The sequence below is a fragment of the Apium graveolens genome, chromosome 9 (genome assembly GCF_009905375.1).
Source record: "Apium graveolens cultivar Ventura chromosome 9, ASM990537v1, whole genome shotgun sequence".
NCBI lineage: Eukaryota > Viridiplantae > Streptophyta > Magnoliopsida > Apiales > Apiaceae > Apium > Apium graveolens.
The window spans coordinates 144,443,500-144,465,792 of record NC_133655.1 but is presented as its reverse complement, the minus strand read 5'-3'; the positions used below and the strand labels follow the sequence as shown (position 1 = coordinate 144,465,792).

At 34.4% G+C, this 22,293-nt stretch overlaps 3 protein-coding genes and 1 non-coding gene across 11 annotated transcripts; 2 read left to right on the top strand and 2 right to left on the bottom strand.

Annotated features, from left to right (window-relative positions):
* Positions 1 to 334: 334 nt before the first annotated feature.
* Positions 335 to 441, top strand: LOC141688204 (small nucleolar RNA R71). Its single transcript, XR_012561663.1, has one exon. It is a non-coding gene; the product is annotated as a small nucleolar RNA R71 (small nucleolar RNA).
* Positions 442 to 2,924: 2,483 nt separating this feature from the next.
* On the top strand, positions 2,925 to 6,779 carry LOC141682491 (uncharacterized). 5 transcript variants are annotated; one of them, XM_074487187.1, is made up of 7 exons: positions 2,925 to 3,073; positions 4,145 to 4,238; positions 4,463 to 4,525; positions 4,627 to 4,674; positions 4,771 to 4,824; positions 5,882 to 5,945; positions 6,477 to 6,779. In XM_074487187.1, exons 2-7 carry the CDS (start codon positions 4,173 to 4,175, stop codon positions 6,512 to 6,514), a joined length of 333 nt encoding a protein of 110 aa, XP_074343288.1. In that variant the 5' UTR covers positions 2,925 to 3,073; positions 4,145 to 4,172; the 3' UTR covers positions 6,515 to 6,779. The 5 variants fall into 5 exon arrangements, with proteins under 5 accessions (XP_074343288.1, XP_074343286.1, XP_074343290.1 ...); XM_074487185.1 differs by lacking the exon at positions 2,925 to 3,073 and adding an exon at positions 3,181 to 3,427; XM_074487189.1 differs by lacking the exon at positions 2,925 to 3,073 and adding an exon at positions 3,822 to 3,843.
* A 1,426-nt stretch (positions 6,780 to 8,205) lies between these two features.
* Positions 8,206 to 14,605, bottom strand: LOC141684654 (uncharacterized). 2 transcript variants are annotated; one of them, XM_074489728.1, is made up of 8 exons: positions 14,492 to 14,605; positions 14,111 to 14,353; positions 13,444 to 13,569; positions 13,084 to 13,284; positions 10,409 to 10,505; positions 9,202 to 9,305; positions 8,935 to 8,986; positions 8,206 to 8,801 (listed from the first exon to the last, which is right to left on the bottom strand). In XM_074489728.1, the coding sequence occupies exons 2-8, from the start codon at positions 14,332 to 14,334 to the stop codon at positions 8,571 to 8,573; spliced, it is 1,035 nt and encodes a 344-aa protein (XP_074345829.1). In that variant the 5' UTR covers positions 14,335 to 14,353; positions 14,492 to 14,605; the 3' UTR covers positions 8,206 to 8,570. The 2 variants fall into 2 exon arrangements, with proteins under 2 accessions (XP_074345829.1, XP_074345828.1); XM_074489727.1 differs by lacking the exon at positions 14,492 to 14,605 and having other exon boundaries at positions 14,111 to 14,441.
* A 674-nt stretch (positions 14,606 to 15,279) lies between these two features.
* LOC141687445 (lipid phosphate phosphatase 2-like) lies at positions 15,280 to 20,324 on the bottom strand. 3 transcript variants are annotated; one of them, XM_074492724.1, is made up of 10 exons: positions 20,190 to 20,324; positions 20,001 to 20,039; positions 18,856 to 18,948; positions 17,455 to 17,676; positions 17,262 to 17,349; positions 17,059 to 17,168; positions 16,865 to 16,955; positions 16,481 to 16,669; positions 16,329 to 16,388; positions 15,280 to 15,696 (listed from the first exon to the last, which is right to left on the bottom strand). In XM_074492724.1, exons 4-10 carry the CDS (start codon positions 17,668 to 17,670, stop codon positions 15,437 to 15,439), a joined length of 1,014 nt encoding a protein of 337 aa, XP_074348825.1. In that variant the 5' UTR covers positions 17,671 to 17,676; positions 18,856 to 18,948; positions 20,001 to 20,039; positions 20,190 to 20,324; the 3' UTR covers positions 15,280 to 15,436. The 3 variants fall into 3 exon arrangements, with proteins under 3 accessions (XP_074348825.1, XP_074348824.1, XP_074348823.1); XM_074492723.1 differs by lacking the exons at positions 20,001 to 20,039; positions 20,190 to 20,324 and adding an exon at positions 20,040 to 20,171; XM_074492722.1 differs by lacking the exon at positions 20,190 to 20,324 and having other exon boundaries at positions 20,001 to 20,137.
* Positions 20,325 to 22,293: the final 1,969 nt, after the last annotated feature.

The window sequence follows — 22,293 nt, the reverse complement described above, 5'->3', positions numbered from 1 at the left end:
ACACTGATCCGTAGCATGAGAACCTGCACAAAGCTCACAAACCATAGCTATTTGATTAACTCCATACGTAGCCAAAGAATCAACCTTCATTGATAGCGCTTGGAGCTGGGCTGCAATAGCGGTGGCTGCATCAACTTCCAGAATACCTGCTACCTTGCCTGATGTCATCCTCTGAGTTGGGTTTTGATGCTCATTTGCAGCCATCGTCTCAATAAGATTATACGCCTCAGTATAGCTCTTAGCCCATAAGGCGCCTACAGCTGCTGCATCGAGCATGGGCCGAGATTGAGCCCCCAAACCATTATAAAAACCAGTGATTACCATCCAATTCGGCATTCCATGATGTGGACATTTTCTCAACATTTCCTTGTAGCGTTCCCAAGCCTCGCACATAGATTCTGTAGGTTGCTGCGCATACTGAGTAAGAGCACTCCTCATAGCAGCAGTCTTTGCCATTGGATAAAACTTCACCAGAAACTTTTGCGCAAGATCTTGCCACGTAGTGATTGACCCAGCTGGTTCAGAATGTAACCAGTCTTTAGCCTTATCCCTCAGTGAGAATGGGAAAAGCCTCAACTTGATAGCCTCATCAGTCACTCCATTATACTTAAAAGTGCTGCAGATCTCGACAAAATTCCTTATGTGCATGTTGGGGTCTTTAGTTGCCGCTCCTCCAAAAGAAACAGAATTCTGCACCATCTGAATAGTGCCCGGCTTGATTTCAAAGGTGTTAGCTTGAATAGCCGGATGAAGGATGCTTGACTGAATGTCATCAATTTTAGGCCGAGAAAAATCCATAAGAGCTGGATCAGCTTGAACAATATGATCTCCCATGTTTACTGGTTCTTTCTGCGCAGTTCCTGAATCCGAATCCTCAAAATCTAACTTCCCCGGTGTATCAAGAACTTCGTCTTTCTCCTCAGCTGTATCTAAGGTCCTCTTGCGAGCACGAGAACGAGTTTGCATAAACGCACTAAAGTACCTGAAACACAACCGAAAAGAGTAATTAACTACTACGTCCTAATCACTGAGTCCTAATGACCAATGATGGTAAGTACATAAACTAAACAACTACGCCGAGTCCCCGGCAGCGGCGCCAAAAACTTGTTAGGGCGAAATCACGCACTAATATTCACGTAAGTATACGCGTTCGCAAGTAATATAGAATACTTTCTAATTCGTTCCCTCAGAGACTCAGACTAAGTTATTGTCTAATTTAACTCACTCACCAATGTATGATTACTTCTCAATGTTAAGATAATAACACTTAAAATTGTTGGTTGAATATTAACTATAATTAACTACTTAATTAACCACTTAACTAACACTGCAATTTATCAATAATAAAACACTCATGAGATCACAACTTCATTATTACTTCCTTCTATAGCCATAGTTATTACCTTTAGCATGTGACAGTGATGATATTAATCGAATAACACAAAACTGATAAAAGCCAACTTTCATTGTACTAATACCATTCTACCAAACATCCACAATTAAGATAGAAGTTGAATAGTCATCAATTATGTTGAGTTCCTATATGTCTACAGAAATTGACAACACAACGATTTAAGCACAAGTTATTCCTTTTGATTACATAGGGCAAATAAAACTGTTAGAGTTACCCACTAATCATGCACAACGTACATGAACCTATGCTAGCATGGCAAGTTCTAAATCTCAAGATCCACTGTCGCTTCACAAGAGATTAACACCCTATCTTATATGTTCGCGACGCACATAAGACGAATACGCACAACCAATACTAGATATCATGCAATCATCACACACTAAAGTATTAAACAATTAACTAAAGAATTCTATAATAAATCCGTTGCAACCCCACGATCACGATTAGCCCATAATAGAACTTATCGCCATCATGGGTTCATATGAAATCATGACAAACGAACACAAGAAAATAACAACTAAACTAATTATATTAAAACATAGTACGTCACAAGAGTAAATAAGTCAAAGCAAGAAAACTAGCATCCAACGTTACAACGAAACAAGAATCACAAGAATATATGCTTCCTCTTCGTTGCTGTGTGCTAAATCGGTCTTCTTCCTTATCTCCTTCGCTTCTTGCAAAACACAGTCTAAAACATAATCCTCTCTTAATACCCTGTGAAAAACGTCTCAAATCTACTTATATAATAGTCCCATAAAACTCAGATTACATAGAAGTTGGAAGCCAAACAGAAGTAGAAGTCTAAAACAATATATTATTTTCCCCGACCCTGCGCGGCCGCTCAGCATTTCTGCGCGGGCGCGCAAGGCTGCTGCGCGGCCGCTCAGCATTGCTGCGCGGGCGCGCAGGACCCTACTGGAAAATTTCCAGGTTTGCTCCGTTTCTTCGCCGTAATCTGCCCGTTCTTTTCCTCTCGCAATGGTGAACACATGCCAAGGCTTATTCTTGATGATTACTCCTCCGAAATGCAACTAATACCCTGAAATGCATAAACACTAGAAAAACGCATCAAATACACAAAATACTTGATTTCAAGACACCAATTTAAGCCATTTTAAGACGTTCTAAGTGGTATAAAATGCCACTTATCAGTTCCCAATTATATACATTTTAAAAATGACCAAGATTAGTAAAAATTACAATATAAAAATTAAGTATATCCACTACACTCACTTTTTTCATTAAATAGTTAATGATCTCATCACATTACCTACTTTCTATACTTTTAACCTCTCAATTATTGTTTTAACTTCTGCCCAAATTATTTGTAAATGAATGGGACAAAGAAAATAGTTAACGAAGAAAATTTAAATCAAAGTTAACGATTTTAAAAAATGGAAAGAAATGTTGGACATATTTTGAGAATACCAAATTTTGATTACTGTTTTAAAAATCAGTTAAAAATACGATCACTACAATGTAATTTAGTATGACGGGGTCGGGGACTTGTTTTAAAACTTTATAAATACAAATGATTAGAGATACGCTGTCGTGCAGCTCTACCTCAATCTTTTTATTGCTTTGATCATTTTTCCGATCTACGCCGTTGAATTCAACGCTAACATCTTCATCCTCCTATCACCTACCCCCCTCAAGGTTCTTTCTTTTTTTAATCTACTTTTATACATTTTGTTTATTCCTTTTTACATGTTTATGTGCATGTCAACAGGTAAATACTAATTACATTGTATAATAATTGTCCTAATCTTGTAATGTTTTTGTTTGATCACCTAATGTTATTCATATATGTTTAGGCTTTTTATGATGTATTGATCAGTTTAACTTTCGGTGTTTGTTTATATTTTGGTCTATCTTGATTCGCTTTGTTTGACAAAAAATCAAGGCACATTGTTTAATCATTTAAGTATGAAGACGGGAACATGTAATTCATATGAAGAAAGCCGATGATTCAACTTTAGTTTCAGGAGTATTTCATGATCTAATGCAAAGGTTAGATGCTACTTATACAAAGAAAAACGGCTAGGTTATGGAAAATAAGTGTGCTTTGATGTATGCGATCATGACGCTAATTATTTCTTTTCGGATCGTTTTGATGTCGCGTCATTTTGTCAAATACAGTTTTTCATATTTTGTCTGCAATGATTCAATGCCCTTGCCAATTTTTATTTTTTTCAAGTTCTTTAAAAGTCTTAGGGAGGAGGATCAATTGTAATGTGTTCAAACATTATATCGAAACACAAGTGTCTTAACAAAGTAATGCGCTATTATGTTATTCAGGGCCTGTTTTTGTGAACTTAAGAGTGGCTTATAAGTTAATAATTACTTAAAAGTCAGCTCTGTCATTCACACTTTGCTAAGTCTGTCAGTAATACACTAATTACCTTTTTCAACCTCTTCACATAAAGGTAGCTAAATCATTGACTTTCCAGACATCGCCAGATAAAGGATGGTTGAGAGATGTGGTTGCAGCTGGCTTATCACCTCTCTGTGGTTTTAAGCTTGATTAAATTATAAAATAATTTTTTAAGTGGTTGTCTTAATGTCAGAACCTGGAGAATTAATTTTAGTCGATCTGCCATTTCTTGTTTTGTTTGCAGACTAAGTTGGGCTACTGCAATTACTTAAGCTATACACTTTCCATAAAATGTTTTGAGAAAATAAAATTAAGTGCAAAACCATCCTACTGACTGAATTATGCTACTGCAGTTACTGTTTGTTTACTGGTGCAAACATAATGTCGGGAACGGATGATGCCAAACAAGTCAAAGGAGATGGTTCCTCGCATTCAGCCCAAAAGGAGGTTAGTTTCCCAATTCATGAACTTCATAATTATGGATTACTTTTTTCTGAACTCTTGTTGTCTCACCTACCGACCTTCCTTTTAAAAAGGGTTGAACCACCCTTTTTTTTGGATCATCTGATAATGGTGTAATGCGCAATAGACATCTTTGTCTTTGTTATCGGGATTATACTATTTTAAGACCTTCACAAGCTTTCCTCTTTATTGCATATTGTCTTCTGTAGGAGGATGTAATTAAAAAGAAGTATGGCGGGATTGTGCCAAAAAAAACACCACTTATTTCTAAGGTTAGATTTGTTCGTGGTCTATGGTAGTCCTAGAAGCACTTTCTCTCTATATTTTTATATGAGCTTATCTTTCTGTTTTGAGGGTCAATTTGTGATATCAGGATCACGAGCGTGCTTACTTTGATTCTGCTGATTGGGCTTTGGGAAAGGTTCATTGTACTCTGAACTCATCATTACTTCTCCCTGAAGCATGTACATGTGTTGTCACTAAAATACTGCTTTGTTTTGCTGATGGATCATAACAGCAAGGTGCAGAGAAACCTAAAGCGCCACCGGAGGCACTTAGGCCAAAACTTGAGGTACTGTATCAAACATTGTCGCCCTTGACTTATTTTGGTTAATGCGCAAGCTTACAAATTAATGAAGTTGTATACTGTTACTCTACTTACTGGTAGATATGATATTTTGCACATCTATAGTGAGTCCCTTGGAATTCGAATATTAATTTTGTTTTTAGTCAAAGACATCTAGTGCACCCTACAGGTTTGGCGCTTGTCGTGTTATTCCACAAGTTCTGTATATATATATATTTTTAATGCCCAGAAATATTCTGAAGGACCTATTTATTTTGCTTTATATTCTCTTTTAACTTGTAACATTAAAACTTATCTACATGCTTGTAGAGTTATAAGCATCACTGTTTTTGCAATTTGAAGTTGTAGGCCTGTGTATTTTGTTCGTTGTTGTTTTGGAGGTCTTCTGTGGCTTAACTTGTGTATTCTCTATCTCTGTGTGTGAAAGAATTCTTTTTCTGTTCAAATTGAAATTGTTTCCATAATTAAGGTAGCGGACTTTTTCAAACTAACATAATATAGTTTATTTTCTTAACCTTTAGACTAGCAACTAGAAAATTAGCTCATGATGATGTTTTCTAGAATATCGTTCTCCTCAAAATATTAGTTGCAGTTGTTTTACTTGAATGGAAAAGGAGTATTGTTTATTTTCTTTTTCATTTTTCTTTCTTGCAGTAGTAGACCATGATGCTTTTCTAGAAAAAAATGTTTGGTTTTGAGATTTGGCACATCAATCCAGCAATCCAGTCATACTGACCTTATAACTTGTTAATTTTTATTTACTGATTGTTATTGTTCTACAAATAAAATGCTTTTACAAAGTGTGTACCTTGTGCTTTGCATAACTTTGCACACTCTTCAGCGCATTGTGTGCAAATTCACTGCTTCATAAAAACACTGAAAATTAGTAGAAGCTCCAAAGCATAGCATAGGCAGCTTCATTTAGTTGCCATTGTCATTAAATAAGTTAACTTACATGCAAGACCTATGACTTCGCTGATCTAATTTAAGTTATTACTTGGAGTATTACAAAACTTAATTCTTTATTTCACTTGATGTTCAGCCAACACATCAACATCAACCAACACGATACCGAAAATCTCCTTGTGCTCCATCAGATGGAGAAGGTACACATTCATCTACTTCCCTCTTGTAAAAGAAGTAAATTTCAATTAGTTAAATATGTACTTATTTGAAGCAATGTTATACTAATCGAAATTTCATGGTAAAAAAACCACTATAAAACTTAAATTGAATATAAATTTGTAAATAGCCTTGCAAATTAGGCGTCTTTTTTTTTTGCATCCCTTTCTTTGTTCCTTCCTAGAATTAGTATCATGTCCGAGTGTTTGGCAAGGGTATGTCTGTCTCAAGTGCCCAACGTGGTATGTTGGTCAAAAACGAGGGAGTAATATATAGAAGTTTATGTTATACATGTTTGAAGAAAAGTATTTATTAGTAAGAAGTGGTAGCTTGACAAAGTTAGCAAGGTACCAACCTTGACGATAAACACCATTGGTTAAATATGTAGCCTTTCTACAAAATGGAAACAAGTTTATTTTTATAGGAGGGACGTTTAGTCCTTGTTGTGTTAAAAATAACGACTCATTTACAAGAAAGGACTAACGGTTATTTTTTCTTGTGCCAATGCATGATAGATGGAAGTCCTTCACAAGGTTCACCTTCAAATGAATAAGAAACTGATGCTGGGCTCTTTCTGTTCTCAGGGGATACCCATTGTTATTCAGATAGCTATGAAGTTACTGATACTGTCCAATTCAATAAATTTGTTGACAATATTTTGATATTGACTTGGGAAAAAAAGTAAATGTTTATCTCCTACAGATTAGTGTTTTTTCGAGGTCTCTCCAAATGGTGAGGTTCAATACATATGTAAGTGCACCATCCTAATTTACTGGTTTAGCAACACACGTTATTAATTGATTTTACCTCATTTGAGACGTTTCTTGAGCAAGCAACCTTTTTCTATGTCCTACCATCCACCACCACCTGCGGATGCTAATACCGTCAGAAGAATCGTTGGGTTCATGTCATGTGGAAGAGGAGTTTTTTAGTTCCGGAAAGGTATTGCGTTGTCATGATGAGGGGAGGAAGCATGTTAGCCAAGAGCTATCCAAATTTGTTTACAAGAAATTGGAGATATCCAAATTTGTTTTTTATAACATAGAGGGAACCAATATGCTAAAATATATGCACAAGCAACTCTTCTTCTCCAAAAGAAATTGGTGCACACTGCTCAGACATCTATGGTACTCCCATTAATAGAACATAATGTATAGCACTGAAAATAATGGAAACAAAGGTTAATGGAGTAGCTAAACTTTCTAGGGTTAATTTGTATTCTTGAATTTCATACTCCTTCCGTCCCAATTTATCTGTCTTGTTTGACTTTTTGTGGTCAAATTAACCCAATTTTGACCAAAAATTTCATATAATATAGAATCAAAAAAATTTATAAAAGTTATATCATTACAAAGTACATGTAATCTATTTTAATATGCATTTTTATGTTTTTTAATATGCACAGGACGGGGGAGTATTAAGCAAGAACTCTCCGACAGGGACGCTTTATATAACTCACTACCATTTTTTTTCATGACAAATCTGTAATATTTCGGGCTCAAATTCAGTATGTATAATAGAAAGAATTACAGCAACCTGTGCACGTTCAGGCTAAGGATTACAAAAAATAACAATTCCTAAAGTAGGAGGATTTCGAATAAAACAGGAGGAAAATTTTAAAATAAAGATACACAAATGCGGATGCCTATAACATGTTCCAGCAATATCTATGGCATTTGGTTGAACTGCCAAAACCGAGTACTAGTTTGGCTTTTCGTGGCAAAACAAAACTATATACAGATATCCAAATTTGTTACTTCAAAAGTTGTCATTTTCAAAACGTGAGAGAATTCTTCGAAGAAGACAGATGTTTGAATTGCTTATTTGCATATTTTATTCAGATATCTACATTAAAACAGCTTGGGTTTATAAAGTATAGTTTCTACCCGGGAGAACACAAAGAAAACTCTGGCAAGGCTGTTAAATAATGCACTCCATGACATAAGACGTAGCACTTATCAACGCTTGCGATTCTGGCATATTAACCTATTCGCCAAAGTATCGGTTTTGCAAACTATATCCAGAGGGTAAAACAGAATCACTGAAATTAGAACCAACTCAGTGTGCCCCAATTCTTTGGCACACAAATTGTTTTTTTAATCTTTTTTGCGAATAAAAATATATTTTTATTATATTTTTTTGAAAATTATTGTCCAAGTCAGAATTAAAGGACCAAGGAAAATGAGGAAAACATTTTCATCTTGAAGGAAATGGAAAATATTTTAGAAAACACAACTATCTACATCAAACAATCAGGAACTTAAATTGAAATAGAAAATTTAATCAATAAGTTGTACAATCCAACTCTTTTGTGGCTTTCCCCCATTCCCAGGTATACAGCAAACTTCTTCAACGTAAGTTTCATTGCAGTTTAATAAGTATAATCAGGTAGCACAAGATTTAATCCAATCTCATTAATCTGAAAACAATACAATTCTACACATAAGATGCAAGACTTCATCTTCGACCAAGATCAACAAAAAAAAAATCTTTCGCTGATTCTATAAAATTCCACAAGTCAAGCACTCTTTCCCCATCTCCATTCCCTAAAATATGATCAAACCGACTTTTCAGCCCCCTATAAAGACAGAAAAAACATTCAAAACCCTTCATTTCCGCAAAAAAGCCACTGTTGCAATCCGTGACCCCACTGATTCGCCAAACATAAATGTCGGATATGAACGAATGTGATCAAGGTATCCAAGCAAAGGATGATCCCAGCCAGCTTCATGGTTCACAGGAGGGGTGTCAGGATCCTGGGATGCAGCAATCATTCTTTGATTGAAATTATCCATTTCTTGCACCAACTCATCTTTTGTACTGTTGCATGAGGTTATTACCTACAAAGTCAAACCAGTATATGAAGAATGAATACTACTGAAGCAAATCATTAGACAGAAAAAATGGAAATCAGGACATCAGACTATCAACAATTTTCGTGGAGTAAATATGTCTGCCCAAAACAATGCTTACCAGCAGTCCACCTGGAGCAACAAGCTTTGAGATTGAATCCCAATACATGATTCTGAAATTTGCAGGCTGCATTTAGTACTCAATCCTTCATACTTTCAATATCAATTTAGGTACACAATGTAGATTTACAGTTCTATTGCAAATAATTCTAAAATCCAATTGCTATGAGATAACTGCATGAGCTAGGATATTATGAGTAAATTTATATGACCGATAGAAATAGAGCAAGACAGATAGCCAACTAGCACTTTATGACTTGGTTCACACCTCTTGATGGGACCATCAGGATGCAACCCGATGGCATCTAAAGTTCCCTTGTCAATCACAATCTGAAACTTTCTCTCTATCTTCGTTTCAAGAACATCATCCACCTGCAAATTATATCAATGACAAAAACAGAAAATATTCATAAACAAACCACATGTAACTGATTAATTATTATTAGTCATTATAAAATATAAAATAAAAAACAGGAATGGCAAGTAGCCTTTTACATTTTCTGAAAGAAAAAGAACTAACAAAATAATGACTACATTTTCTGAAAGAAAAAGAACTAACAAAATAATGACTCGGACTGCAAAACCCTACAAACTACTGTCATAGAAAAATTAGTTAACCACTTTGGTGAGATAACTCCAGTTTAGAAATCAAAACACATCTTAATTTAAAAGATGCCTCTACGCCGAGTTAATTCCCTAACAAGTAGCAACAGGCTTACACAAGGGTATTTTCGTATTCAGCTACCTAGACTCCTACGGGCTAACTAAATATTCCATGCTTTTATTTCGCTTGTTTGTTTTATTTAGGTCTTATTTTAAAGGACTATCACTTTATCATTACATAATTTAACTCATGAACAAACTAAAAGCATGAATCCCTTCATTGAGATCACGAACTTTGTTCCTATTAATGGCTCATCTGCCCTGCTTATCTAAAGAAAAACTTCATAGATGTAGTTAGTAATTTTTTATAAAATGAATTAAACTTCCTAGTAATTTGACAGCTTGGCATGATAACAACATTAAATAACCATTAATTTTCGAAAGTTCAATAATCATGACATGACTGTTCACTTTTCTACAGATATTATATGAAAAACTAAAATATCTGCCACTGATGAGGCAGATGTTTCAGTATTCAGAACCAACCTTAAGAAAGTATATGGGTGCTAGTGCCCAAAGCCCCAAACAGAACAAAAATTAAAGAAAATAACATAATAATTCATCAAAGTCTTTAATGGAATATAAAGTAAGAAGAAGAAAAAAAGGTCAGTCAAATTTTGGAAAAACAGCCTCTTGAAAAGTTTCAAAGTTAAGTATAGAAGTTAAGAATTAAAGGGCCTACAACTGCAAACACAAGTGGCAAAAACTAAAAATAGCTTTGCCCAATACAATTTGGTAACAAACAGGTACACAAAGGTAATAAAATCATGAAATGAATGCAGTTCAGAGTTGGTTTCAGATAGTTGCCCTACCAAAAAATTGATTTTGGAAAACCCATCACGATCAGCGAGGCTTCGAGCAAGATCAATTGCACCTTCACTGTAATCAGTTCCAATAAGATTTGTGAACCTGCATCCACGAACACAATAAACCAGTCAGTTTAACCTCAAGTCATATGCCTACATTACAATGGTGATAAAACAATTTAGACAATTCAGGTGAAGAATAAATCTCAATTATATAAAAACCAAACAAAATACTAAATTAGTTTTGCTTGCAAATAGTAACCAAAAACAAGGGCAACTTGCAATAATATTATATGGCTACTTTTAATATTAAATTGTTGATCTTTTCACATTGTTAAACTGGAACAAAAGAATATCACTTATTCTTATGTTTTCTAAAAATAAATTATATTTGTTTAGCTTAACAATTTAATAAGAAACAAAGAATATAGATAATATAATAAAAAATAAGAATAGTGTTAGCTACAAATATCATATATGTGGAACTTAATATATAAGTTTAAATGGATATATTTGATATATCCATATATTAAGGTATATTAGAGAAAGAACTAGAGGCAAAAACAATACACATGGTATATATTTTTAAGTAAGAAAAATTAGAAAAGAGAAGAATGTGTACCATTATAATATTTAATTTTAAATAATTATCGTTTGGTTCAAAGGAATTTGGTTTATCGAGAACCAAAACCAACAAAAGAAACTCGACGGTTTTACTGAATACCTCTAACTGAATCATAAACGGTATTATCAGTTTTGGGTTGGTTTGTCGGGGTCGCGATTTAAGTAGGGTTAAGAAAAATTAAGTAGTTAATTTAATTTGACGAGTGGCACAAGGGAAATCAATAAATATGAATTGGTGTGCAATCATGCAGGATTTAGCAAAAAAAAATACTCCCTCCGTCCCTTTTTAGTTCTCACATTTAACCAACTTTTGACCAATGATTAAAACTTATTCGTTTATTATTTTAAAAAACTGAAAATTACATAATAAAATAGATTGGTTATAGTTTTTAATGATATAATTTTTGAAAATAATTTCAAATATATAATATACTTAAATCTCAGACAAATTTCGGTCAATTTGACTATCAAAAGTCATAACATGACAACTAAAAAGGAATGGAGGGAGTACTTGGTATTCAATAAAGATATAATTTTGACATTAAATAGCAACATTATTGACTCATTAAGTTTATACATATTATTTAACTAATTCACATTGAAAAATATTTTACATAATTAATATTATTATATAATCTAATCCATATAGTTATGCTATTTGGACTAAAGTACGGGTGTCGGACAAGGATGCATATCCAAGAGAAGTGAAGATTCTTAAATTAAAAAAATTGTATTGATAAAAGTAATGAAGATTTGAAGAAAGATTATATCCATCATGCGTCGATTATAGGTTAGTCCTATTCAACCTGTTCATTTCCTTCTCTAGCGATGCAGAGGCAATCGGGTTCTAGCGACTCAAAGGCAATCGGGTTTTGTTTTTTAGTTCCCTTATTAGATCTAGTATAATATTAATTCCCTTATGAGATCTAGTCTATATTAATTCCTTTAGCAGATCTAGTAGAAAATTTAATTCCCTCCTCGCAACACTCTCCCCCACCCACCAAATTTGGGTCAAATGCTCACATATTTTTATTTAGTGCAACGCAATGCGTGAATGTTTAGAGTTGCAGCTTATAAACAAAAAGCAATCTCTCTTGTCGCATTCCTGTAATCACCTATGAGCTTACGGAATCTTTCCACAACTATGGAATCATGGACAAGTGAAATACTCAAATGGTCTACACCTCTAACTACATAGATAGAAATGCATTCTAAATAGTATATTAAATTATTATTCAGTAACCTCTACCCTTTTCTGAAGATATTCTATTAACAAGCAATGAAAGAAGGTGGTGTCATAATCAAATCACAACAAATCAGGAGGAAAATAGTCGTTGACTTGGGGTATACAAAGGCAAGCGGAAAACATATTGCAACCAGCCAACAAAAAAGAAGTAGTGAATGAAGCCTTGTACAGAAAACAAACCGCACCATTACTATGCCCAGAACCTAAAAGAGTATTATTACGAGGCACCGCATAGAATTCTGCCAAAAAATACTATATTATATAGCTCCAGGCATCAAACTTTCCTTATTTCAAAGTAAAAGCAGTCCTTTTCCTCCAATATGTCCAATGCCTTGGAATCATGCTTTTGTTTAAATAAATGTCTCTAAAACTAACGCCCTTCAAGCTTTTGATACAACACCAGAACCAATAAGGGATAAGTTTAGTTTATTTCCCGCGCAAAAAGTTCCCTCCCTGATAACGAACCAGGGCTGGCCTAAACTCGAAAAAGGGTATTTGACATTATCAGCTTCACATTTCCAGTAATCATTCAGAAAGGTATAGATTTCTATTCATAAACATGCAAAGCGGGTTCAAAAATATAAAGGTTTTTAGTGTACAAGAACGTCAAACAGCAGTTATCATTAATAATAATATAAAAAAAACCAGCAGGACCACCACTTGCTATACAATATTTTTCAACTTCTGTTAAAAAAGGAAGAGATTCCTGAAGTTGGATTTCATTTAAGTCAAAGTCTAGCATTGAACTGTAAAACACACACCCACACCGCACATGTAGGAGATATTAGAATTATTAAGCTTCAAAAAGTACCCCTGCTTAGCAAATTCTCGAAGCAGCAGACCGTTACCAGTCCCAACATCAAGCACACTCCAGTCTTGTAAATCCTTTTCACCCTGTTCAAAAGGTACTGATGTACCATCATCCGCGTGATTAAGCATTTGACCACGAGCTATGTCATTGCACAAGCCTTTGGTCCAGGATGCAACCATTTCCATAACATCAGCCCCAAACCTACATAATAACCGAAATCCAGATTTAAGATTGCCAAAATATTTGAAATCCCGAGAGTGACAATATAATCATCTTTGTAATATAAAAAGTTTTGCACAGTTGCACACAGTTACAGATGCATTTACAAAGTAAACAAAAAAACAAGGTAAAAGTACGTACCAAATTTCACCAGTGTGTCCATGCTCACGAAAGCTTGCCAGTTCAACTGCATATGCAGCATCCCAGTAACTTTGATAACCTAGCATCGATGAAACTGCTTCAGCATCCGGCTCCTCCTTATCAGAACTGCTTACACAACATCTCAAGCGTTAGTAAATCATGACGCTTCCCAAACGCAATTCAATCCTAATTACGTCCTTAACAACCAATCTATACTTCTAATATACTAACATAAATACTCATACCGTAAATCAGCATTCATCACTAGTACAAATTCCGTAATCTAAATAAACAATGAAACAACTAAATTTCAAAAATAACCAAAAAATCTAAATAACCAAAAACATCAAACATACCAGACATAAATAGTCACAACGAGAATTAGCATGCATTCCTAGCACAAATTCTGTAAACTAAAATTAAAACCAAAACAACTAATTCTCAAACACTAGGTCACCGTACCAACCGTAAAGCACTCATCAACATTTTCTTATCAATTTCTCAATGAGTCCATAAGAAACCTCCTAAATTCTACTTAAACTCAAGTACAATCATCGATCCAAGAAATTCATCACTTGCAAATACAGATAAATTCATCAACATAAAACAATAAATACACAGAAACAAATAGATAGAAATATACAGAGGCAGAGGAGAAGTATATAACCTGTAATCAGAGATAGGAGGATATATAACAGCAGAGAGAGCTTCGGAAGCATCAGCGTGACGCTGATCATCGTCAAGTGTGCTGCCGTAATCGCTCTTAATAGACCATGAATCCGCGGCAATAGAGCGGTCGTCGTCGGAGATTAGATCGGAGATAGTCGCCGGTGGACGCGTCGTTACGACCTCGGTGTCTTCCGGTGGGGGGAGTCTAATCATCACGGCCATAGTGTGATAGAGAGAAACCCTAATTAAACAGAAAAGGGGGATGATTTAAGAAATATATGGAGAGAGAGAGAGAGAGAGAGAGAGAGAGAGAGAGAGAGTAAATATAATCTGGAGAGTAATGACACTATAATTAGAAGGTTTATTTGAAGATCGATACCAAGATGATGCCACATCGGATGACAACAACAACCAATTTGTGAATTTTGTTCTTTCTTTTCTTTCTTTTTCAGATTCAGATATTTATGTTATTTAGTCTTTTTAAAAAATAAAAATAAAAACTAATCCATTTCAATATTTGATCAGAAAAAATCATGAAATTTTAAGTATTTGAAAGAAATTATTGAAAATCCTGACAAAAAAGGAAAGAGTTTATTAGAAATTTAAGTTGAACATTTTCTCACATTTTCAGTAAATTGGAGTGCATTGCATAATTTGATTTGATAACATAATCCAAGATTTAATGTAATAAGCAGAAATAACAAAAAAAAACGTGTATATTCATTGAAGTCACCATATTTTGATATCTTGAAGTTCGACTCTACTTAATTCCAATATAATTTGATCAAGTACATATAAAATGACCTTAAACTTAAAGTTGCCCCTTGAATTTAACTAATACAGGAATACTTGATTAAAATTACAGTCAGGTACTCGGGTGTCAAATCATTCGACCTTTTTTATTGAACTAAACACATACCATATTTAGAAAAATAACAATTCTTAAGGTTTTTCTCTCAGTTGGAGAATATCCTCATTTGGATTATTTATTTTATATTAATATATATATATAAGGGGAATTACGAAAGATGGCTTTTATTTTATTCCTCTGAATATAATGTTACATGTTTGGAATTCCCCAGAAGTATTTCTAACTTTATACTTAATCTTTTATTAAAATAATATACTTAATAGTTTGAAGCAAAAAGTTTAAAAACAGTTAATTGATGAGCTAATCTCGGTATCACATTAAATTAAGCTAAGGCACACCATAGATCATTATTCACTTGATACCACCACTCCCCCTCTATAAAAACATAAGCTAAAAGAGTAATATTCACATTTGTGTTCATATATGAGGAGGATAGATAACTGTACTTCAACACTAGCTCCTCCCAGGCCCGGCTTCTAAATCTACAACTATCTGCTGAGTGGCAGAACCATTTGAAGCTCCTCCTCTGAAATTTCTATCATATTGTTGTGGCTCGGTTTGTGCGACTCCAAGTTGTGTATTGCGGGTATCATTTTGTTGCAGCTCAGTTTGTGAGACTCCAAGCTGTGTAGTGCGGGTATTTGCAGCATCTGGGACACGCCCATTTACTAGTGATTCCTCCAACACTCGAAAATATGCATAGGGACCCCAACCTACAAAACATATGTTAGCAGATGTTAAAACACACAACTTTATTACGTCTTATGATCAGTCTAAAATATATAATCACATTAAAATGATAATAGGAGCACCATCTTTGGATGTATTAATCATGGTGCTATGAGTAGGTTTATGTACTTTCTTCCCAAGCTGCCTCTTTAAGATATCAAGTTGATGCATATTCCACCAGAGATAAGCAGACCTCAGATCTTTGTTAAGAATAATTTACAGTTGATGATTTGTGCCTGGGGCATAGCTTCCAGGGTGGGCAGGTACTGGGTGAAAAAATAAATACATGGATAAAGCTAGCTTGGTGGAGCATATCTATGCTTTATAGTTAGGATAAAGGCATAAGCTAGCTAGGTGACAAGCATTTTTTGGACATTTTTGCAGAAAATCTAATCAAGCTACTGATGAAGTTTATTGAATCAATATACTTATTCGAGTTGGGCTCGCTTATGGTTGAGCTCAAAATCAGTTTTTTTTATCCTCATTCAAACACGAACAAACTTCTATCGAATTGAACACTGAGCTGCTATGACATTTCAACACATTTACAACCATAACTAAGAGAGAACTCTCTACTGATAAAACCATATACTACATAATTTACTTAGAAGGATACCTTCACTATGATAGGGAGGTGGGAAGAACTGCAAATAGCAGAATGTGGCTATTGTCAAACCTGCAAAAGGACTAACGTTTAGCTTTTACAAACAAATTCACCACTGTGTAGCATTAACTTAAGAATGAAGACTGAAACATTAGTTGAACTACCTATGAGACCTCCAGCAAAAACATCCTGCCAGTGATGCCAATAGTCATCCACTCGAGATATCCCAACAAGGGATGCAATTAATAGTGGGAAGAAAACAATGCAGAGTTTTGCAACATGGCCTCCACGATCAAATGCTTTAATTTTTCCAGATAGATAGAGTGACAGAAATCCCAGCCCAGAAAATGACCCTGCAATCGTTCAATTTACAAGCTAAGAGGTGGTCTGGAAATGTGCATTTGACATAGCTACAATATCATGCAAAACAATCATAATCATTTAAATTCTGCATATTCGACATGAAACCTCATTAAAATTAACATGCAGTCACTTTTTATCGCGGAAAATAAAATAATCAAGCAGAGTTAGAAGAAATTGCTGCTCACAAGCAGTATGTCCACTTGGAAAACTCTTATGCCCTTCTCTTACAGTACTTATGCTACCATGACAGATAACATTTCCCCATTTATCATAAAGCTGCAAAAATGAGCAAATGCCAAATTTCCAAGTTAGCAGTTAGCACGATTGCTTAAAGCGAAGAGGTTTGATCTCTGAGTATTGCTTGTTAATAGCATCATACATCTTTTCCGTCTGGGAAACAACGCCAGAAAAAGTCTGGCCGGGGTCGACCAACAGCATCTTTTATTGCATCTGTTATAACCGCAGTTATTAGAACAGAGAATAAGAGGCCTGCCATAAGATAAGATCAAAACAACTGTTAATTTACTTGATGATTAATGTTTCAATAAGACCGGCATAAGTCTTAAGATCAAAGAATATCACCTAATACACCATGATGAAGATCATAAACATCTCTCCTACGAAAATAGAAGATGAGGAAAATGACCATTGGCAACAGGACTGCATATATCTATCAACCCAAGAAAAATTTGATACAAGATATGTTAGTCACTTTGCTACTGTGATCACAGATGCAACAGTGATAAAGAGATGGTGACGACAAAGGATAACTCACAGGAACAGCCCATACTGGAACAGTGTTACTTTTTAAGGGAAACTTGAGATCGCTCATCATATCCTTTCCAACATACCGATAAAATGGATGAATTATATTTAGAATGCCATCCATCACCACCAGAAGTATCAATATGAACCAGTCATGCATGTGTGTCCTAGCCACAGTAAATCCATGAGATCTGACAGTATGCGACCCAGACTGTGCTTCCATCATCCGTTTCTGCAAATAAAATACGACTTAGATATTTTTGCGACTACAATATACTCATGTGTGTAAAGCAGATATTCTTTGCAAATATAATACTATTATAAAGTAATCTTTTAATAAGTCCAACTGCCCAAGTTTTCAGTTTCTATAAATTTATATTAAACATTTCCTTCATAAGACAACATATTTGGCATGGTTCTAAGCCAGTTATGATTATAACCACTTCAAAAAAGTTAATGTGTAACCTAACAACCAGGCTGTAACGGTTAGCCCTCTCCCTGTTTCTAAAGGGCGAAACTGTTTCTTAATGTTAGGATTTTACTTGTTGGTCAAATATTAGAGTTGTAATGCTCCATATAAGGACACGTAATATTTCATCATTGACAGACTTGATTGATTTCTTGAGATTGAGAATTTGTGTCCCTTATCAGGGATTGGGATCTACGATTAACAAATCCTAGGGGTAATAATTCGTATGTGGTTGGTGGTTAATCCAATAAATCTATCCCATTTATTGTTTTAATTCTTTATCCTACATTACCATTGAGTTTATTTTCAAGGACACATGAGAACTTCTGAAAAATAATGCAGTTGATCAGCATTAAGAAAGTAGAAACAAGTAGGACCTAGATCTGCATGTATTACTAAGATCCCGGATACATGCTATGGACCCTAAAGATATGATACAAACCAGACAGTAAATAATTCAAAAAAAGCTTTCAAAAGCCCACTAAGCCACCTTAACAATTTCGCTACATCTCTTCCTGCATCAACAAGCTTCCCTAAAAAATGCAGCTCATGACTCGGCACGCAAACTGTTTTCATCACTACCCGAAACGCAACGTAAAAAACATGCCACATTTGAGACGAAAAGTAATAATGAAATAAATCTTAGCAAGAGTAAATTATTAACAAAAATTGGTTGCACCAAATGCTTCGTATAGAAACTTCTTCCTCTAAGATACGTAGCAAGAGTAGCTGAAATGGTAGATGCTTCGTACAATACGCATAAGGTAAGATGTCCCACAGATAACTAGCAACATAACCACTTTAAAATAGCACAAATTACAGACTGCCCTCTTCACATCAAGGACGAGTTATAGAAAATTACTGTGCATATCTTAAATGTATAGCTTATGGTCTATCAGTAATCAAGTGATGAACATCATATACATGCTAAAGAAAACAAACCTCTATGTTCTTGGATTCTAACAAGGGATAATAGAGCGGAGAAGAATTTCCAGTATTAAATGCAGAAACCTCCGGTCTCTGGCTCGGTTCATCCTGGATGATCATCAAGACATGAGTCTTCAGTACGATAAATTTGAATTACAATATCCAATAACCATAAAATTTAACGTATATTCTAATGCCACCAAAAATAGGATTTCACATAAGTTTATCATAGGCAGCAGATAACCAATAATACCTTAAAATACTATCATGCAAGATTTATTATGTCATGTCAAACGACTCTGCAAGTTCACTCAGAGTGTTTTGTACTGTTTTAAGCAGTAGAGAATTACTTATGTTATGCTACCGTAAACCAAGTTTATATTATTTGTCCAATCTCAATCGATTAAGAAGAATAAAATGTACCTTATATACAGCGTCAAATCAATGAGGTTAGGGATCTAAATTTGCAACTGATCAATTCTTTATCTTAAGTCTGAGAGATTCTTAAAAAACAATCAATTTAAACACACTCTATTAATGCCAGATATATTATTATTACTGAAAAAAGGGATTGGCTGGGTCTCTTTGCATTGCAACTTTCAACAGCACCGGGATTGGTTATCTCTTAATGCAATTTAAGTTTAATATTCCCTTATAACATCTCTAGCGGAAGACATTAGTGGCTGACTAATCCCTCGAGTTTATACCCCAAACATCAAATTGTATAGTGGTGACAATCTATTCAACTACTCAGTTTTGCATAAATTACTTAACTATAAACTTGACAATCAACATCTTTAACCTTGCCAAAAAAGATGTACTTAATAGATACAGTTAATCAATTTAATCTATAAGAAATGGAGCATTAGGTGAATACCACTTAAACATCAATTTAAAACTCGAGTTAGCTTACACAATGTATCAGTAAAAGCGACGAATATTATAATTCTAACACTCCCGCTCACCCGTACTGAGTGGACCGTTATAAAATCTCAATAATATTCACAATCTTACTTCCAGAATAATAATAATGTGCAGGGAAAGTTTACACTAACAAGATTATTTCAACATAACCAATAAAATTTCTTCAAAAAAAAAACATAACCAATAAAATGAACAAACTAAAGTGAAAAATAAGTGTGTAAAGTATATATAGGTACCAAATTGAATCCCAAAAATCTGAGAAGGGGGCAACAAACCTGTGATGAAGCACGCAAATTGTTAAAAGAAGACGAGGATGTCATATATAATAGTGAAATTGGGATTACAATTAAAATGAATGTAGAGATGTTAATATAAAAAACAAAAACAAAAAGAGTTGAAAATAGTGAATAAATAAATATTACTACCTCCAATTTAATTCTACAGCGACAAGGATGGGGATTAAAGCCTTGTAATTTTTGGGCATGAATAACGCGTGAAGAGTGAGAGTGGTGAGTGGAGAGAAAGGATAGAACTCGCTGACTCGACTGTGTTGTCAATGTGCTGGCATGTGTATGAGTGCGCCACGTTTTGTTGGACAGACTGTATACTGTTACTGGGCCTTACTCTTTTTAATCCACTCTGACCCAATTTTAAAGATCCAAATTATGCCCTGCCCCGGTTTTTAATACGAACTCAAACAGTACCGGAATATAGATTTTAAAATCACTGTTTAATCCTTCCTGGTCTTGAATTCAAAAATTAGATAATAATTTCACTTGATTTTTTTAAAATATTACTCCGTTCTAATCAATTCTTTACACTTTCATTTTTTTTTGGGTGGAAGTCCCTCCCATCTCTTAACATTACACAAACTTACCTAGAATAGTAAACTTTATATATTAAACAAAGGTCAGCATCTTATTATTTTATAATATTTAATTACTTACTCCCACCCCCTAATTAATATACAACCTAATTCCGCTAATTTACATTAATTATACCACTAGTACAGATTTTACTCTCTCCCGCTTATTTTACTCTTTCTCTCCAAAAAGATCATCTTCCCCTTTTTTTTGACTTTGTATCCCCTATTTACGCACGTAAAACTTCGATTCAACGGAGTCACAGCTTAATAACAATTAAGCACCGAAAATTAAACTTGATTATGAGATTAATGTTTTTTTATCACTACCACCGTTTTCTCCTACAAATCGTGATTTCGAATTCGATGTCGTTAAAGATACTCCTGGTCAAGTAATTAAACCTCGGGGCATGAAATCGAAAGTGACGAAATTGAAACCCAAAAATTACAGTTCATTGAGGTTGTTGAAATCGCAGAAATCAAGAAATTCGAGGATCCAACGAGGTTGTTGCATATTTGTTAGATATTGAATGCAACACAGGGGGTGAATGTGTTTTTTGAATTTTTAGCCTTTTTAAAATTGTTTGGATTTTAAGTAAACAAAGCGGTTAAGATTTTGTAGTGATATTGTGTTTACAGAAATAAATCAACAAGCACATTATTTTCAAAATTCACTTAATTTGTATTAAGTTGGTATTGCTACAAATTCGTTGTTTTTAAGAAAATAAGAACTCAGTTTCTATTTTAATATAATACAAGAAAATCTAGATTTGTTTGTTACATGTGAGAACCAAGGATCAGTGCATGTTTTATAAAATAGCAGCACAGATTTTCAAGACTTGCACTAAAATGTACTAAACTACTTTCTAAAGTAACCTTTTTCTATTTCCATTTCTAGCTTAGCAAATCTGTGCAGAATCTTGCATGTCTGTGCCCATCATTTGTCCAGTTAATCTTGGCCCTTGATCTTCTATTCTTCCAGCTACTTTGTAGACTTTTCAATCTAGTTGATAGATCGTTTGATGACTAATAATCTTGAATCTTGAACTTTTTTGCATTCTGTATTTGAGTAGTATGTCGAGATCTCCAGTTTGTTCTATAGAGAAGTGACATCTCGATAAGTATAATGACTTATCAAGATCTCTGAGTTCTCTAAAGGTATACTTGACTTGTCGAGGTCTCTAGATACTTGCATGTGAAATGACTTGTCGATATGTCTGAGATCTCTATATGTAGAAATGACTTGTCGATATCTCTGAGATCTATATATACACATTTTGACTTGTCGATATCTCTGAGATCTCTATATGAGAAATTGTCTTGTCGATATCTCCAATTCTTCACATCTTCATTTGACTTTTCGATGTCTCTGAGTTCTCTACATGCATAAATGACTTGTCGATATTTCCAGTTCTCTACATCTTCATTTGACTTGTCGATATCTTTGAGACTTCTCTACAAGCCATTTTGGACTTCTCGATAAGTCATTCTGGACTTCTCGAATGACTTCTCGATATAACTTGATATGTAACTTGTCGATATCTTGAGTTAAAACATTTTTCATAAAACAGTTTTATTCAACTCCAAAGTTCTACACTTTTCTCTGAGGCATGATCATGGATTGATCTTCTTCCAGAGTTTATTCCTTAGCTTGAATCTGTTCACAG

Coding starts and splice junctions, on each gene's coding strand:
- LOC141682491 (XM_074487185.1), top strand. CDS start 3,369: ATGAAGAAAGCCGATGATTCAACTTTAGTTTCAGGAGTATTTCATGAT. Junction 4,526..4,626: donor AAACACCACTTATTTCTAAG/GTTAGATTTGTT, acceptor TTGTGATATCAG/GATCACGAGCGTGCTTACTT. Junction 4,825..5,881: donor CACTTAGGCCAAAACTTGAG/GTACTGTATCAA, acceptor CTTGATGTTCAG/CCAACACATCAACATCAACC.
- LOC141684654 (XM_074489728.1), bottom strand. CDS start 14,334: ATGGCCGTGATGATTAGACTCCCCCCACCGGAAGACACCGAGGTCGTA. Junction 13,570..14,110: donor CCTCCTATCTCTGATTACAG/GTTATATACTTC, acceptor TTGTGTAAGCAG/TTCTGATAAGGAGGAGCCGG. Junction 8,987..9,201: donor CCTGATGGTCCCATCAAGAG/GTGTGAACCAAG, acceptor TGCAAATTTCAG/AATCATGTATTGGGATTCAA.
- LOC141687445 (XM_074492722.1), bottom strand. CDS start 20,084: ATGACATCCTCGTCTTCTTTTAACAATTTGCGTGCTTCATCACAGGTT. Junction 17,677..18,855: donor TAGAATCCAAGAACATAGAG/GTTTGTTTTCTT, acceptor TTTTATTTGCAG/AAACGGATGATGGAAGCACA. Junction 15,697..16,328: donor ACCTCCCTATCATAGTGAAG/GTATCCTTCTAA, acceptor TATGTTTTGTAG/GTTGGGGTCCCTATGCATAT.